The sequence below is a fragment of the Protopterus annectens genome, chromosome 7.part0 (genome assembly GCF_019279795.1).
Source record: "Protopterus annectens isolate FY-2018-M chromosome 7.part0, PAN1.0, whole genome shotgun sequence".
In the NCBI taxonomy this organism is placed as follows: Eukaryota; Metazoa; Chordata; order Ceratodontiformes; family Protopteridae; genus Protopterus; species Protopterus annectens.
This window is the reverse complement of record NC_056739.1, coordinates 908,293,745-908,312,127: the sequence shown is the minus strand read 5'-3', so window position 1 is coordinate 908,312,127 and position 18,383 is coordinate 908,293,745. Positions and strand designations below refer to the sequence as shown.

General features: G+C 36.7%; 1 protein-coding gene across 1 annotated transcript in view; it reads right to left on the bottom strand.

Moving 5' to 3' along the window:
• Positions 1-18,383, bottom strand: part of SNX22 (sorting nexin 22) — a 355,160-nt gene that overhangs the window by 138,438 nt on the left and 198,339 nt on the right. Inside the window, exon 2 of the mRNA XM_044077484.1 lies at positions 11,700-11,783. Coding sequence (XP_043933419.1) covers positions 11,700-11,783 — 84 coding nt within the window. The remainder of the gene's footprint in view (positions 1-11,699; positions 11,784-18,383) is intronic.

Below are 18,383 nucleotides of genomic sequence, written 5' to 3'. Positions count from 1 at the left end.
TACAATCTCCTACTAAAAGATGATCTGGAAATACTAGAGTTCTGAACAACCAACATTCTCCAAAAAAACTGCAGTACAATAAAACACATCTCCAATCTGCTAACCTCCATAAACAGCCTATCGCGTTGCACCAGGAACTTACCCTAGCTGCAACCAATCAGGTCCCTTGCTTAACTGAAGAGGTCCTGACTGAGTGCAGCTTACAGGGAAGTTTAAAAAAAAACAGAATGGCAGAATCACGTGGTGATGTTATACAGTCATGTGAACAAACAAAGGAGAGGGAGAAACACGCAGCTGCTTCATCTGTGGGCCCCCATACGTGGGAAGATAATCGGGTCTCCCCGCGGTCCTAGGTTTGGCAGGTGCCTAACGCTGGCTATGGTGTTGATCATCCAACTCCAAACTCCATTACAATAATTTCCTCATTTCCAATAGTTTAAGAAACCTCTCCAGTTGCTCCTTCTCTCATGGTATCCTCAGTTTTGGATTGCTGACAATCAAGGCAATATTAGCCCTCTGGCACTGCCCAGTGGTTGTGATGCAAAACAACATGAAAGAGCAGAGGAAGTTCCTTGGTGCCTTGACCAAATCATGTCCCTGAGCCAGTATGGATAATGCCTCCGGTCTCCCTTGAAAAAAGCCCACTGTACTAGTTGGACTAATGCAGTCAAAGTCAAAATCAATAATTCAATCAATCCCTAAACAGGAAGCAAAATGTTAGAAAGACTGTGATTTCTGAATTGTTGAAGGTAAACTGTTTCTGTGATGGGGAGGTGGTTTCCAAAATTTTTGTTTGGAAACATTCTATGTTTTGTCAGTTTCTAAAAGTACTGGCACTGCAAAACACAATTGTCTACTTGTAGTAAGCATGGAAATTAAAACTTAAGTCATCTATAAGACTTGTTGTTCATAACTTGTGAGCGGTGCATAAACAGTGTTACAGCTGGCAGAAAATGGAAGCTACCTTAGAACACTGACAGGTGAGTGGTTCCATAATCCTGCAATGTGATGCTTAAGACTGCTCAAGGTCTGATGTCAGTATTAAGATGTGTTGCGGGTGCAATGCCACCACAGTTAAATAAGTACATATGTATGTACATAGATACCTACATATGTACATTTCTCAACTTAAATGTTTAATCAAATTTTAGGATCATGAGCGAGGCATATGGAAGGCAGAGATACTAATCAGGGATGGCACACCAGTTATTGCAGTGCTCATACAGATAAACACGTACATGTGCATACACCATACCTCATGAGCATGCTCACTTGTGTGCATGCATTTACAACATGCATGTTCATTTATATTTCCAAACTCCTAGTCCAGAAATTCTGGACAAAGCCAAAAATTAATGAGGGTACCAAAAATCAGAGACACATTTTAAATTATTTATTTATTGTTAACTTAGAAAGTTGATAGAATTGGAAGTTTTGCATTAGCATGCTTTTTTTGAAGGATATGAACTCAAACTCAAATCTGCCTGTATTTAGTGACTTTATTTCTCAATTTTGCCAGAAAACTACACATTTTATGAGGAACCGATCAAAAATAAGAGATAAAAATCTGGACATTCTGCAAAATTATGGATAGTTATGAGGTTTTGAGGACTATATAGTCAGAATTTCAACATGTTTCTGGGGTGTGAGAGGAAACTAGAGTTCTCTTTAGAAAACCCACACAGACACAGGGAGGATATGCAGAATACACAGATGGCACCCTTCCTTTGAATCCAACTGGAAAACCAACACTTGTGACATGGCAACATTAAGTGCTGCACACATCTACTGTAATATAATTTAGTACTTCACAGAAACTACAGGAAATCCATACTATTGGTATTTTGACTCTAACAGAAACAAGATTCTCCAATGGTCCTCTTAGTTACCTTGGATTTCATCTAAACCCTTCTTTGGAATTTCTCTGTACATTCTGAAATCAAGTCCTCAGGCAACTTAGTGTGGCATTCCATCTCTAACCACCTCACCCGTGACATTAGGTTTGCTCTAGCCAATGGGATGCTTATCCAAAGGTTAGAATATGACCTCCCCCTGCTTTGAACTGAACAAACAGCATAGACATCTTGCAAACTGTCATAAAGAAAATGTCACTAGTCTCTCACCATGCAAGAAACATTAATTTAGTTCTTTAAAAATAGTCTGCTGGCTTCTGGTTACTCCTTCCTTCTACCATGTTTCAGATACAAACTAATAAATTGCAGATACCCCCCTCCCCTCTTCTCAGACTTCAAGTAAAATCATCCCCCTAAGTCCACAGACACTTCCCCACAGATGCTCAGAATACAGACAGTATTACATTGCTTAGATACCGTTTTAAAAACATGATTGGAGAAGTCCTTCTAAAAACTGTTATTCTCCCAACTTGTGCAGTCTTCCTACACAGCTTCAAAATCACAAAATATTCAGGGCAAAACTTAAAAAAAAAACAAAAAAAAAACATAAGAGGTGTAAGTGATTCAGAGATACTAACTTATTATATCAATTGCCCCTATAAGATTCCTGTACATCACAAAACAACCTTTGGAACACAACTGAATGCATGAGAAAGTGATTTACATCTGTAAATACTGAACATTCCACTTATAATTTGTCTTCTACTCCAGTTTAACTTTTTGTGCCCATTCTCATGCATTAACCTTCCTTATTAAACCTAATTTGTCCTGAGTTATTCTCTCCCCAGGGACTTGCCTGCCCGTGTGAGTTACTCCTATTCAACCTCTCACACTAACCTTACTACGCTCGTTATTATATTTTCTATCTCTAACAGCATGCCTGAAATCTCCACTAGAGAATGATATTCCTAACACCATTTCATTACATTTCTGCTGCACCGCTATAACCTTTCTTACCCATTACCTATTATTACTACTTTGTCTAATATTCAGCCTCCAGTCGCTAGCCTTTAATGTACGCTATAGGTATTAAGATACATGGGCCCCTTATTCAGTACAAAACATGAAAATATATACACTTTGCAATGCTACTCTTGTAAGTATTCTCTGCTTGAAATTTGTAATATATGAATAACATTTCCAAAATCTGCAATCTATGTGTAACATTCCATACTTGACAACTTTTTTGTTTTCACAGATATTAAATATACAAACTATGTAAACACTTTTTTATTTTGCTTTTGCTTTGCATTTATAGATGTGAAATTTAAATATATATATATATATATATATATATATATATATATATATATATATACATGTGTGTGTGTGTGTGTGTGTGTGTTTGTGTGTGAGTGAAATATGGTTTACCTTTACAAGGTCGCAAGTAAAATATGCAACCCAACAAATATCTGACTCACGTGGTTGGAAACTGCACTTTCAAATGCTGAAAACAGCGAAAGTGCTGCACAATGAATTCCACATTCTGGGAATGTCCAATATTTTTGAAACATCCTACATTTCCGGATGTCTCCAAACACTATCCTGCAGGGGAGAAAAGCTTTGCTGCACCCCCCCATATGGGGGGGTGCAGCCTCCCACACCCCCTGCTACTTTAATATATTAACTCCAAGATTGCACTACAGTGAGGGAAGGGGTACATGTTCTGATCCCCACTATAGCGCGATCTGCACTTAGAATGCCAAATTTACATGAGCAAATGCACACTGGCATTCGCTGAACTGTGAATTTGGAAATTTGGTGTCGTCATTCTGAACTTTTGAAATCATCCTTTCTCACATCTGCCATCACAGATGTGCTCTTCAACCATATGAAGATAAACTGTGAAATATATATCGCATCTTACACAACTGTCCATTCATGCGATTTTGTAATTGGTTATTCCTACTTGATCAAAGCCCAGGTAATGCTTGAAAAGAGTAACTGGACCCATACCTCTCAACTGTACCTGATTTTCAGAGATGTCCCTGATTTTGACTCATATTTTAGCTCTGTCTCTCTTAATCCTTCCTAAAACTAGTGCCTTTTGGAGAAAAAGTGGTGAATTATACTTAATAAATAATGACAATAAATAAGGACAATAATTAGAGTTACAGACTTTTTTTACTTTAGGAAATGTATATTAATTCACATTCCCTTCTTATGTCAATGTCTCTATAGTGCTACTATTTTAAAAGTATCCCTGATTGTCCCTGATTATTTCTGGATTTTCAACTACAAGAAAAATGGTGTAGAACAAATAAACCAAGAAACTTAAAAATAGTTCTACCTTACCACACAAAAGAGACCCTTGACTCATTTGAAAGATTTAGCAAATGTCTTTTTTCTGTAAATGCTGCTCTTGATCGACTTATCAAAGTTGTCAAATGACAGAGTGATGTCTAAAAAATTAATTGCCCTGCCATAATCACTCATAGTAAACTTCTGAAAGTCTGTTCTAGTGTTTAGACAGGAAATTAATTGTTCAAACTCTTCTAGAGAAGGTTTTCAAATGAAAAACAGGTAATCTCTGTAGCTATAGTATAGCAAAACTTGAGAAAACAAAGCATGAGATTTCAAATATTTTTGCTCCCACAGCATCATAACTAAGTTTACAAAAACAGGGGCAACCCTAGCCCCAATTGCAACTCTTGTCTTCTGTTTAAACAATTTCCCAGAAAAGGAAAAAAGTTGTTTTGTAAAACAATTTCTAGGAGCGAACACACAGTGTTGATCTTATCATTGTACCATACATACATAGATTATCTGTTTTTCGTCTGGAAAGGTTTTCTAGAAGAGTTTGAACAATTAATTTCCTTTCTAAACAGTAGCACAGACTTTCTGAAGTTTACTATGTGTGATTATGGCAGGACAATAAATTTTTATACATCACTCTGTCATTTGACGACTTTGGTAAGTTGATCAAGAGCAGCATTTAGAGGAAAAAGACATTTGCTAAATCTTTCAAACAGGTCGAGAGTCTCCTTTGTGTGGTAAGGCAGAACTGTTTTTAAATTTCTGGATTTGTCCCAGACTCTGAGATTTGTCCCTGACTGGTTGAGAGCTATAACCGGACCACATCTCTATTTAACAACAGATTCAAATAAATAAATAAATAAGCCTTCCTTTTTGCCACCTAAGTGCATATATATATATATATATATATATATATATATATATATATATATATATATATATATATATATATATATATATATATATATATATATATATATATATATATATATATATATATATATAGACTGGCATATACATTTCTAATTTATGTGTATAAACAAATATAAATTAGAAATGTATGTTATATATGTATTCAGATATTTGTAGCACTACTTCAGCAGATAAGTGAAAAGTATTTATATGAAGATTTATTTTGCAATAGCATAATGTCAAGCGTGCACAGTGAAAAACTAGAACTACAGGCACGCTCTTCTCAGTACCCTGCTACCAAGAACACTGCTCTTTATGGAAACCTGCTAACTGGATAAAACATTTACGGATTGGAATCTTGGCAAAGGGAGCTTTAGGTTTGGGTGTGAGACAGTACATCCTTGATTAGAGGTCAAAGATTTTTCTTTGGTGCAGACTGTTAAGACTGTGAGTTGTAGTTCCTGTGGTACAGGGTTTGGTTCCCTCAGCCATTATCTGCATACTGTGTGACCTTGACCAAGTCACTTAACCAGACAGTACTTTTGGGCAACTGGGAATTTGGGCTAGGGTCCTCAGTGATCCCCCAGGGTGCAAGCCTGGTAACTACCTATGACCAAGATGTAGACAAACTGAGGTGGGGAATGTGCAAGATGGAGTTTATAAGTTGCAAGTTTTATTTTATGGGGGGGCGAGGTGTTTGTGTGGAAGGCTGAATGAAGTATCTGGTGAGGTGGTGCACGTATGTCAGTGGCTTGCATGTCTGTCCAGACCTCTGCAGGGTCTCAGCATTGTGGTGTTGAGGGGTAATGCTCTTTGCCAACTGCATGGAAAACTTGAAGTTTGTTGCATGTATTTATGGGGCACATGGAGTTCATGTTCTCTTTTCTTATCTTGTGTTTTTAACTGAGATTAAAGAATTGCATTCAGAAAGTTATTTTTGTCATGTTTATTTGGATTAAGGTGTGCTGAGCCACTAGGCATATAGTTGGGCAACTTGTTTTCATTAGATTGCCACATAAACATTCCTAACCCATGACTAAGTAAATGACCAGAACTGAAATCATTAATAAGTAAGCAAGCCAGGAAGATGGTATACCTTAACAGAAATTATCATTAGTGCTAACCTTAATGATTGTGAAAATGCACTCTCAATAGAGTTCCAGCTTCCTCTTTCGTTAAGGTACAGAAACCTTGTAGCTGATTGTATTACGTACAGGTGTGCGGATAGCAATGCCTTGCGCATGCAGGGTGGAAAGGAGCTTTGCTCTACTAATGAATGCTAAGATCAAATTCTGTTTCAGTCACTTTTTTCTAAATTCAGGAGACATTTAGGTTTTTGGCATTTCTTCTTTAACCTGCAACCATTGAAGAATAACAAACAGTTTAATTAGTGGCATCTCTATATGTGGTTGAATGGGAACAGGATTGGTTGCAGCTTGATCACAGCTGGACAAGCTGCTACTTGTCAGCTGTTTTTTCTCATAGTAAATCACTGCCTGTGATGTTTCTATTACAACAGCACCGATTCAGTCTTTTTTTTCTTTTCTTAGTGTTGTGCAACTGTAGAAGCGCTCACACACATCTGTGTGTACTATATATATCCTACTGGCTTTTTGTATTTTAAGTAGGTGATGTCAAAAAAGTTACCACAAGGATAACTGGGTTGTGGAAGTCAAGAATTCATTGTGATGCAGCTTTTTGATCCTTCAGTGTCAGCCCTTCTATCATTGTGAAGCAGAATTCCCCAAGTATTGGATTGTTCGCCGACTAATAGGGAATGTGAGCTTGGCTTAGGCCATCATGAGACAGAATAGTTTTACCCTACTGATGATGGGCTGTTGTGATAGTAATTCTGCTCAGCATGAGAGGTATATCCTTGTGTAGGATGGGTTGTAAGGATGAAGCCCCCCTACACGACAGATGCAAAACCATTGGACTGAAGCTTCAATAGATTATGTTGATCTAGCTGGAGTTTCAACCACTAGTTACTCAGAAGACATAGTAAAAGCGTCACTATATAAAAGAAGCTACAATAAAAATGAAATGGAAGACAGTAATTCACAGAAATGGTGGAACTGCAAGTCAGTGGCAGCACTAAAACTACCATTAATGTGTGCGGTTGCTGTAACAATGAAAACTGCGGCAGAGAAGGTTGGGACATGATGTATTCACTTTTGGATCTTCATTTTTATCACTTGTTTTCCTAAGGTAGTTTCAACAAACTGATGTCCATAGATATTTTAAGAAGATAATACCACTTTTGCTGATGCCTGTTTGGTTTCTTAACAGTAACAGACAGACATGCCAATGGGATGGAGGAAAACCCCATAAGGCATCCCCCTCCTAGACAACCGATATTAGTAACAAGTCAAAATACAATACGCATGTCTCACTGCCTCACCATAATTTTGTTCAATTACTGTCTGGATACTGATATCTGCTACAGGTGGACATGTAGGCAAATGTTCCTAACCTGCTCACCTTTTGTAGTGCACCATCCTACAAACTTCCCTAATCTTCTGTAATGTTGCATCTCTAATGTCGTGTCTTGTATTTTTTTATATTCCTCCATTCCCGACACATATCTGAAGTGGTATACCTCTCAATTGTCCAGATTTTTGCAGAATGTCCAGATTTTTTTGCCTCAGATTATGTGGAATCAAAGCAGTCACTATGTAAAACTAACTGGAATCATGTGTCCAGAGGAAAAACTGCAGAAGGAGTGTGGAAAGTTTTGAAAGAGAAATTGTTTGAATACAAAAATAAAATAAAAAAATGTTTAACATCAGGATCTAGGCACATTATCAGAAGGATAGAGTTCCATAAGTACAAGATACTTAATTAAGGTGAAAGACAAAAACAGAAGAAATGGAAAAGAGGTTGAACTACAACTTTGAAAACTGAAATAAACTAGCCTTACAGACAGACATAGTGTGAAATAAGATGAAGAAAAATATTGAAGAAAATGTATATAAAGATATTGAGCATAATAGGAAATCATTTTATAGATACATAAGCTGTGGAAGGAGTAAAATACATGCAAATTGATAAACTGTGTGCAGATTCTAAAATTTCTTTAACACAACAGATTACAGATATAGTTACAAAATCCTATGCAGAGCAGTTTGGTTCCACAAAGGGGGTGGTACGTTTTCTTAGTGACATCCAGTAACCTCAGATAGTGAAATCAAATTAGATTATGTTGAAAAAGAACTATGCAAACTAGATCCAAACTAAGCACAGGGAGGAGACAGAATTAGTAATAATGACCTGAGAACACTTCAGCAAGAACTTATAATACCATTATATCTATTATTTACTAAGTTGTACAAATATGGGGAGATGCCACAAGACTGGAGACATGCACTTGTTAAACTTGTCTTTAAGGGAAAGTGGAGTCATAAAGACCCTTAAGCTTACTTTCATGTTGTTGAAAAATAATGGAGAAGGTAATATTGGATAAGTTATAGTCAGAAATGGAAAGGTTGGGACTTGAAACCATATATCATTATGCATATGCTGAAAATAGATCTACTGCCACCTGAAACATGATATTCTATAACAATATCATAACAGCTATAAATGGCAGTTGGGCTGTGATATAATTTATATAGATTTAACTTTAGCATTTGACAGGATCATACACAAAAACATTGAAGAATAAATTAGAACAACTAGATATTGATGTACTATTGATAAGATGGATAGTTGCACGGCTTACAAATAGGACATGGCAAGTATCATACAGCAACTGGAATGGTAAAATTCGAGGTTACAGTCAGGGTGTCCCACCAGGTTCTGTCCCAGGCTCATACTTGTTTGTTTTGTGTCTTTCAGATCTATCTTTTTCATCTGAGGTGTTCTACAGTCTGTACGTATATGACCTGAAACTGGGAAAACTGATTAATGTTTTACAGATAGGGCATGTCTGTAAAAGAACTTTACTAAACTGACCATCTGGGCACAGGAGAATAATATGGTGATAAATGCATAAAAAACTAAGCATACAAGATTTGGGAGACATATTGATAGGTGAACATTTAATACAGCACACAGTGAATGAAACTGTAGATTCATTTAAGGACTGGGTATATGGGTAGATCCACCTATGAGCTATGAGTTTTGCTAATCATATCAGCCAACTGGCTAATGATCGTTATAGAAGTAAAGGTAAAATCTAGAAATCAGAAATGATGACGTCATTGTTAGATGACAATAAATAAAAGAATAAATAGAAATTTGACTTGTACAACATCTCGTACAGATATTTAAGAGGATATCTTATTCAGGTATATAGGACATTTAGACAAAGGCCTCTGGGAATGATTGAAGTTATCAAAAAGTAGTGGAGAATCATCAGACAATTTATGTAGAAAATTCTGTAGGAATGAGAATTGTGCTAATTGGCTTTCTGAGAGACTACTGATGCATGGAACAGACTGCTTAATTATATTAAAACAAGCACTAGTTCACATATTTAAGAATAGCCTGGACACTTATTATGGGAACAACTGTTTTGGTATATTGGTGGGCTAGAAGGGCATTAATGCCCATGCTTGAAATATTTGTATGTATGTATGTATGTATGTATGTAGTATGTATATATGTATGTATGTATATTGTATCCAAACAATAATAGTTTCATGTCCTGATAACCACATCAGGAGTCTGAATTCCACACCAATTAAAAAAAGCATTTGATGAGGTATTTGAATTCTAGCTTCATGTTAAGGACAAAGCCCTACTTTCCCATTTTGGGAGCCTCATACTGCACCCCATTAACTCAGATGTTACTGTACGTTGTGGGAAGGAAACATTTCATTAAATCAACTTCATTTAAAATCAGTATATATTTTATTTGCAATCTAAGAATTGTTGACAGTGACATCATACTATAATAGTATATTGTCAATAATTGGAACACTGCTTTTCAGGACAGATCTGTAATGAATCTGCAAGTCTAGATAAATCAAGCCAACTTGACCAAAGCATTAAAAACCCATAACCACATAAAAAATGAAAGCTAAAACATTGCAGAGAACTTGCTAAAAAGCATTACTGCAGGAAGGCTGCATTCTTTGATATAGGGGGATTCACATACAGGATATTCCTGGTCTCTAAATGTACTAATTCTGAGATCAAGAATACCCGTTCACAAAATGGAAGAGTCCAGCGAGTATTCTTGATTTTTGTTTGTTCTACTTTTTTTCATTTTGTTGGTTACTTCTGAGGTGACACAAACTTGGAGGAAAGAGAAATGTAATAGAAAATGCACCATTTCCCTGCCTTCATGATGATTGTATGAATGCTGTTTTTCTGAGTGCCAATAATTCAAAGCAGTTACTTTGCAAACCACTTTCAGTAAACCAAAAACAAAGTGCTTTTTTGCAGGGTCATGCCCCCTACAGCCCCATGTGGGGAGAACTGCCATACCCATTGACCCATTCTAACTCCATGGCTGCACAATAGTGGGAAAAAGACAAAGTCATGGTTCAGCAAAAGTAATTTTCAATGTAAACGTTTTACACTATTGGCACTTGACCAAATTCCCCTGAGAGGGTAGTCACATTCCCTTTGCTCTTCACACTGTCCCTCAGCTTCAGAGATAATATAAAAACAACATCTGCTATAAGGCAAGAGCTGGCACCACAAAGTATGCACAGTACAAGACTTCATTTAAAGAAACACGACACTTTGTGTTGACTAAATGTTTCCCACCAAACCATAAATGTTCTATGTCAGACATACAACAGCCAGTAGCTGAAAAATATTAAACTCCTTACAAACAGGGCCACAAGTCCATAACATGACATTCTATAACTTAAAGTAAAATGCTGTTTCAGAGTGGAACTTTACATGTCAGAATTTTAACCAGTGGATGTCCAAGATAAATTTTCCCAAAAAGTAAGATAAGATTAAATGCATTCTTCCTAGTTACCAACTTTCAAAATTATAAGTAAAGCAAAATAAAGCAAGTTGCATAATGTGGAATACAGTACTTGTTCATTTCAGTTTTATTACTGAAATATCTACTGAGCTAAAGGCTCCTTTTAATGGAAGAAACAAGGAGAAAATCTTCCTAGAAAAATCCTAGGGTTAACTTATTGGCCACCAATTAAGCTAAGCAGCATGTCTGTAAGAGGAAACTAGAGTTTTCAGAAGAAATCCACTCAAATAAGGGAAAAATGTAAACTCTCCATAGGCATCATCCAGAAGCTACAATAGAACATTGGACAATAGAGCTCAGAGTCACTAATATGAACCACTGTATCACTGTGCCGCAAAACACATGCAGTAACATGCAGTTCAGTAAGGTAGCATGTACCAAACTGAAAGCCTATGATACAGAATAATACGCATTTACTGAGAACCAAGCAGAATGACAGGACATGCAAAAGCTTATATACACATGCACACATGCGTGCGTGTGTGTTTGTACATATATATATATATATATATATATATATATATATATATATATATATATGTGTGTGTGTGTGTGTGTGTGTGTGTGTGTGTGTGTCTACATATGATTCAATAAAAGGAGGATCCTAGGGCATTGGAACATGAATTTCTCTGCATTTTTTTCTGATGTGGAGACAAACTGTAAATGCTTACCTTTCTGTGCAGAGCACGAAATTCCTTAAAACGTTTGTTTAGGACATGCTTCCTCCCATTGGTGAGAACTTCAACCTTAAACACCTGAGGAAACAGGAACAGAAATACAGGAAACATGAACCAATAATGTTTCTGTGTAACCCAAAACCATTTTATGGTTTGAATATGTTACTGTCTTATCACACCCCATCTGCTAAGAATAGAATTCACAGAGCAGTCTATCTTTGCAAAATGTCACAGTACCATGAACCTCGACTCAAAACAGAGTGAATTAGAATTATTTAAAAAAAGGCTGTTACTTTGCTATTGTAACCTTCAACTATTCAGACCATTTTCAAACAGAATAAGAAGTGTAACTTAGTTTGTACAAATTAATATGTAAGAAGCAAATCTCATAAAACAGAGCTGAATATGATTGTACTTCTATATAACTCTGACAAAGCTTCATTTGCATATTTAAGAACAAGCATATATAAATGACTTCTGAGCAGCAGAAGCATCCAAGCAGAATGTTCAATAACAACTGCAGGTCATGGAAAAACAGAGCAACAATAATTTCTATGCTGCTTAGGTTCACATATATTTACTAGGCTATTGATCCATGAGAGTTCTTAGAAGCCTAACTATACATTCACATGATGTGTTTAGCCCTTATTATTTACGCATGAGTAACCCAGAGATGAGCAGAACATTTATATCTTGCCCCTATCCATGAGAAACAAGGCTGCTAAACCAGGGGTGAATCTGCAGTTACCCAACCATTCATACAAATTACATTTGAATAGAGTAAGAAAAGTGCTTTATGTAGAGAGGAAGGCCATTCCAAATAAAAGGCATTTGCTGTGATACATCTCTATTCCTGCCTATGGAGTCCAGAACTACAACACCTTTGAGTCTCTCTATTTTCAAGTATGAAGGCCAGGCATTGGTGGAAAATTCCAAAAGTATGGTAAACCTGTATAGCGTCCCCCAGCTTCTTTTGGTCTACGTAGCTCTAAGTTTTTACTTCTCTGTGACAATATCTTGTTTCTAAAGGTCACACAGTGGTCACAACATGGCGTTGTCTTTTTAGGTCACAGAGTGCTCATAAGAGGACTCATGGTACTCTTCTCTTAGGCAAAAAAAGGCAGCAAATGGAGATCCATAGGCAGAATTTGCCTTCCACATACACATTTATTAATTTGTTTCTCTGTGAATATTCATAAACACACACTTCTTGGTTTGCTTTTTTTTTGGGAATGTCATGGACCATAGATCTTTTTGAGATTTCAATGTTTTAAAAGCCAAAGTAGGAAAAAGTTACTCTTCACATTTACAGCACTGGAATAAATTCAAGACAATTCCCAAAGTGTGTGTGTGTCTACATATGGTTCAATAAAAGGGGACTCTCAGGGCATTGGAACACAAATTTCTCTGTATTTTTTCCTGATGTGGAGATAAATTGTAAATGGTTACCTTTCTGTGAAGAGCATGAAATTCCTTAAAACATTTGTTTAGGACATGCTTCTTCCCATTGTAAACACCGGAGGAAACTGGAACAGAAATACAGGAAACATTTTCTGCAAGTCAGATGGAAAGGACCAACAGGCAGACAGGCCTATGACCAACTGCTTCTTGCAACAACTACAAAAAAAGAAAAATGGGACAGGCTGTTTCTCCTTTTATCAACTGTCTTTGGCTAATTCTTGCAGATAAGGAGTCAAACTGCAGGAGTAGACTTTACAAAGAATACTGTGGAAAGCAGGTTGAAGCATATGTCAAAGAGCAGTTCTGAACAGGTTTGGTTAAAGTATTTACAAGTAAGAATGGGAAGGTGCTGCAGGAAAAGGTCTGCCACTCCGTGACAGAGATTAGAGCGTTGTGCTGTGGAGATACTCCAGGGAAAACAGCAGATCTAGACAAAGTAAATAATCAAGGTGTGTCAGCTGGATGCCTATACAGATAAGTAACAAATGATGTCATCCATCCATCCACAGTTTTCCCATTTTTCTACATGGGATTGGGGTGTCACTTCAGCAGTGACAGCCATCTAGAGCCAAGGTTTACACTGCTGGGTGGCTACACAAAGAAATCCACACGGGGACACAAATGTGGTAACAGTGATACTGATTATCACTTAGACCAATTAACAGGAAAGAAACCTTGGAAGAAGCACATCAGGTAACAGGCAGTGCAATGTTCAAATAGGACAATTGCTGGGATACAAAAAAATGGAGCAAATTCCTAAAATATTGGCTCCTTTTTCTGGAGATCAGATCTCCAGAAGGGTTTCTAGTGGAAAGTTATCAAACAACTTAGTGAACAGATCTATCTTGGACTCTTTACCATGATCCAGACCACTAAAGGTAAAGAGAAAGGTAAACACAGCACATATGATTTCACTCTCTTTAATTTCTCAAGTGTTTTTGGTTTCTAATATCATGACAGGACTGGACCCCATTCTTAAGCCATAGTACAATCAGAGTTTATGAAATTAGCATGGTTTCTTCTTTGATGTTAGCCAAGAGTGCTCTTCTCAACACCTGCAGTGTGCCCAGAATTGTCTGTGTCTGTAACTCATAAGGGGTTACATGTATTAGTAGTGTATTTAAGTACGACTGTAAATCCTTTTTATTAAACCTGTTGCTCCTATTACTTTTGAAACCATCTTGGTATCTTTCTTCTTTTTCTCCCCATTGTTCTAGTTTCTGCTTGCAAATCCTGGCATTTTACGACTTTGCATCTCTCTGTTAGAAAGACACTGTAATCACTGCATGTAGCAATGTCATCTATGCTACTTTTGTCTTCTTTTCATGGACTACTACATCTGCTTCTCTTGCATTTCTTTTTTGGAACTGTTGGTAATGTGTGATCCTGTGTGATATGAACTTCATCATTCTCTATAATGCTTTGTGTTTCATGTTTCTATTGTGCCTTGGCTACTTCTGTATGGTAATAATTGCACAATCCCAGTAGCAACAGACTTGCCACTTTATTGTGCCCTACACTCATGGCACGGGCCTGTATACTGAATGTCACCCAGCACTAAGATGTGTGACTTTTTTCCACTTCTGTTATCTAGAACATGCATTTGTCTGTTTCTCCCAGATGTTCAATGGACTTAGTAAACCAACATGTACATAGTCCGCAATACTGGGCCACCATTAGCCTTTCATCTTTTGATTTTAATTCATCTTTCCTTAACCATTCTTGGGTTAATTCTTGGTCAACATGTTCCAGGAGATCCCTTATTTGCCACTATATTTGTGGATTTTATTTTTTTTTCTTCTCATCTGATTCCTTTCCTTGTATTTTTTTGTTTTTGGCACATTCAGTTGCTGTTTTTTTATCTACTTCTGTTTTGATTTCCATTCACACTTGATATCAAAATTTCATCTTAGACAATTTCTCCTCCTGTTTTAAAACTTTCACTATTTTTGTATCTGATGATGTCAGCAAATATGTATGAAGTTCTATGACTGCAGATTTATACATGAAGTCTGTTTTGAGGAGGCCCATACCTCCCGTCACAGTGTGATGTAAGGTATACACTGATTTTTATATATCATTTGATAAGCATGAAGCATTTTTCTTGGTTTCATGTCCGACTGACCTAATATTTTTTAAGCCAAGCAATCCCCTCAAAACTGTAAGTTAACACAGGAAGAGCAAATCGATTTCTAACTTGGATTTTATTCCAGATGTCAGAGCAGTTTTCAGTATTAGTTTTAGCTTTCTGAAGTGTTCCTTGCTCAGATTTATTCTCATTTGTTCATGCTTTGCCGACCCTTCATCTGTTCCCAAATATTTATACACTCCCGCCTGCTCATGTTCTTTTATATCACATTCCTGTCCCAGGTTGTGCTGCAGCTTTCCTTTTTTAAATGTTGCTTTTGCACAGTTATCAAGACCAAATGTTATTCTTGTATCATCTGAGAAAGTTAATCATTTGCAATTGTGCTTTCAACTCCACCATCCACAAAATAAAAGTAAACAATGTCTTTAAACAAGATAGGTTTCTGGGATCCAAACATTACCTGCAGCCTAAAGTGTTAAGTAAACAGCTTGATGGGTTAAAGGCAAGATAAAGCAGTGGTGACCAAACCTGCCTGGAATATCCCTCTTAGAATGTTTACCCCTGGGGTAATAATTTGACCTTGTCATGGCTCAACTGCAAAGTGGTTTTCCACTGTTTCATGGACACTATAATGTGGCTCAAATTGATACCTTTCGTAAATCATGGTCATGATTATGCAATCACCCAATTTAACCCTATCTTCCCCTCCTCTTATACTTGCCTTATACTCCTGCAGCAACCATTTATGTGCTGTCACTGACAAATCTACTAATTTGTCAGCTTTTCTCACTGCCTACAGCTCTGTAGACTTGGATATTGATTTGTCCCTCAGGATTATCTCCTGTATAAAGTGTACATTTATAATTTAATTGTTCACTTTATTTTTTGCATGCGTGGTACTGTGTTACTTTTTGAACCTCAATTTTTTTAAGTCACTGTACATGTTCTAGCATGCTTTTTTTTCTTTTCTCTGCTAAGTTGTCATATTTAGTGAACTCTAAGTGTTTTCGGTATACTCCGTCATTTGATTACTTTCGTTACATGCACCATTTTGGAGCTTTTCTCCTCAGGCCTCCACTGAAAAAGGGCCTCTGCCCAGTTAGACTAAACAGGTTAACAAATGTCAAATAAAATAAATTGATCCATGTACGGTGCATCTTGTACATCCATAAGCACTCCTTTATCCATGACAGTCGCAAAATACCTACCACATTTTTTTGAGATGGTGACTGTTACGACAGAAAACCCAAACAGCCATAGTCAGTACATGAATGCTCCACAGAAACAGCAGCTGCAAGCTAGTACTGAACCCACAGACTCTGTAACTCAAAGGTGGAGATTGTAATCTGAGTCGCTATGCTTACAGCATGCCACCTGCTATTAGACTCTATCAGTCAATGAAATTGTAGCATTTCATCGTAATATTTAAGTGAATGAAGCATATAAAAAGTGTGAATGTACTACACCTTCTCATTCAATATATTACAGAAGAGAAACATTAGAATACTTAGATTGTGAAGCAATTTTTTTCTTAAAATTCTGGATTCAAGGTTTACTTAACTGAAACTACAGTACTTGTATTGACTACTACAGGTCTTATCCAGAGACGTTTGAATGAGGCTGTAAATGAGATATAGATGAAAGATGACTTAAAACATAACCTGTGAGCTAAAACCTTGGCAGGGAAGACAGATGATGTTTTTTTGTTACTGTGCTGGATAGTAGATTCCAGTCTGATAAAGAAAAAGAAGTGTTTTCTTGTAACACTGCAACATAAAAACAAAACCTATGGTTGACTAAGGTCAGAAATCTGGAAATGATAGGTCAGTAAGAAAGTGCTAATTTCCTCCTTTTCATGTGTAAGTTCTCCTATTTAGCTTGTCTTTCACAAGTGAATGATGCAAACGCGACAATGCTGTGGATATAGAAAAGAGGAAGTTGCCGATGAATAATGAATAATCTGCAAAGATTCTGCAAGAATTTGAGATTCTTTTGTGATATCTGTACACTGATTAATGTAAATAAGAGCCAGTGAATAATTTCATGGAATTTGTTCATTTGTCATCTTTACCACAATGATAAAGGCACATGACTGAGTTTTTTGGCTTACTTTTCACAAAGAAAGGAAAAAAAGAAAACAGTAAATGCTATGGATGGCTTGCCTTACATTAAGTGATACTGAAAGACCTCCACTATAAAAGGAGAAAATTATACAGTGTCACCATAATCTAAAGGAAACTGGTTGCATAGTAAAAATGTCACAAAAGTTGCTCTGTTGTCACGCTAGATGCCTTCCATACATATCCTGGGACTTCCATCAGATAAAACACATACACAAATGCAGAAACCAGCTCTGCAGATTCCTGTCCCTAGCAAGCCAAAGGGAGCATCACTCGATGTCCTTTGAGCTGCTAGTACATTGGCACATAACCAGATGTACCCAAACCACTCTTCCCTAGGGCCAAATTAAACATTTCACTGGTGCGTATCACCATAAGCACTGAACATTTCACTGTCCCCAGCAACACAAATTCTGAACATTTCTTCACAGCACAAACTCCGCTCCCTAGTTTACCACACTTCCCACTAACACTCCTTTCTCCTATTCTTCCTACTTGCTCTTTGTAACTTTCTTCTGTAACATCTTCCTGTCCTAATGCAACATGTTCTCTCACCTGTCTAATCTATTATTAACTGCTTCCTCACACACATATACTTTGAAATGCATTACTCTCACTGTCTTTTATTTCATCTTCACCATATACTGATCTTGGACTGAACGTAGGACTAAAACTGTACATCTTACACTTTCTCTTAACATTTGTTTCTCTTCCACATAATATGTCTGGAGTAGTGTAATCAGTTTTACCTTTAATTGTACACTTGAAAAGTCATGTATCACTTTAATTCATTTCCCCACATTATAAATACTGTTGTAATAAAAAGTTTTACCTAATTGTACACTTAAAATGTGACACAACTGTGTATATTAATATGAAAATGATATACCAGGAGCTTTTCTTCATGGGCCTCTGCTTAAAATGTGTAGATTAGACCTAGTCCGATTTCCCCAGTAAACAAATATCAATAAATAAAAAAATATGAAGATCAAAAGTGACACCATCTCA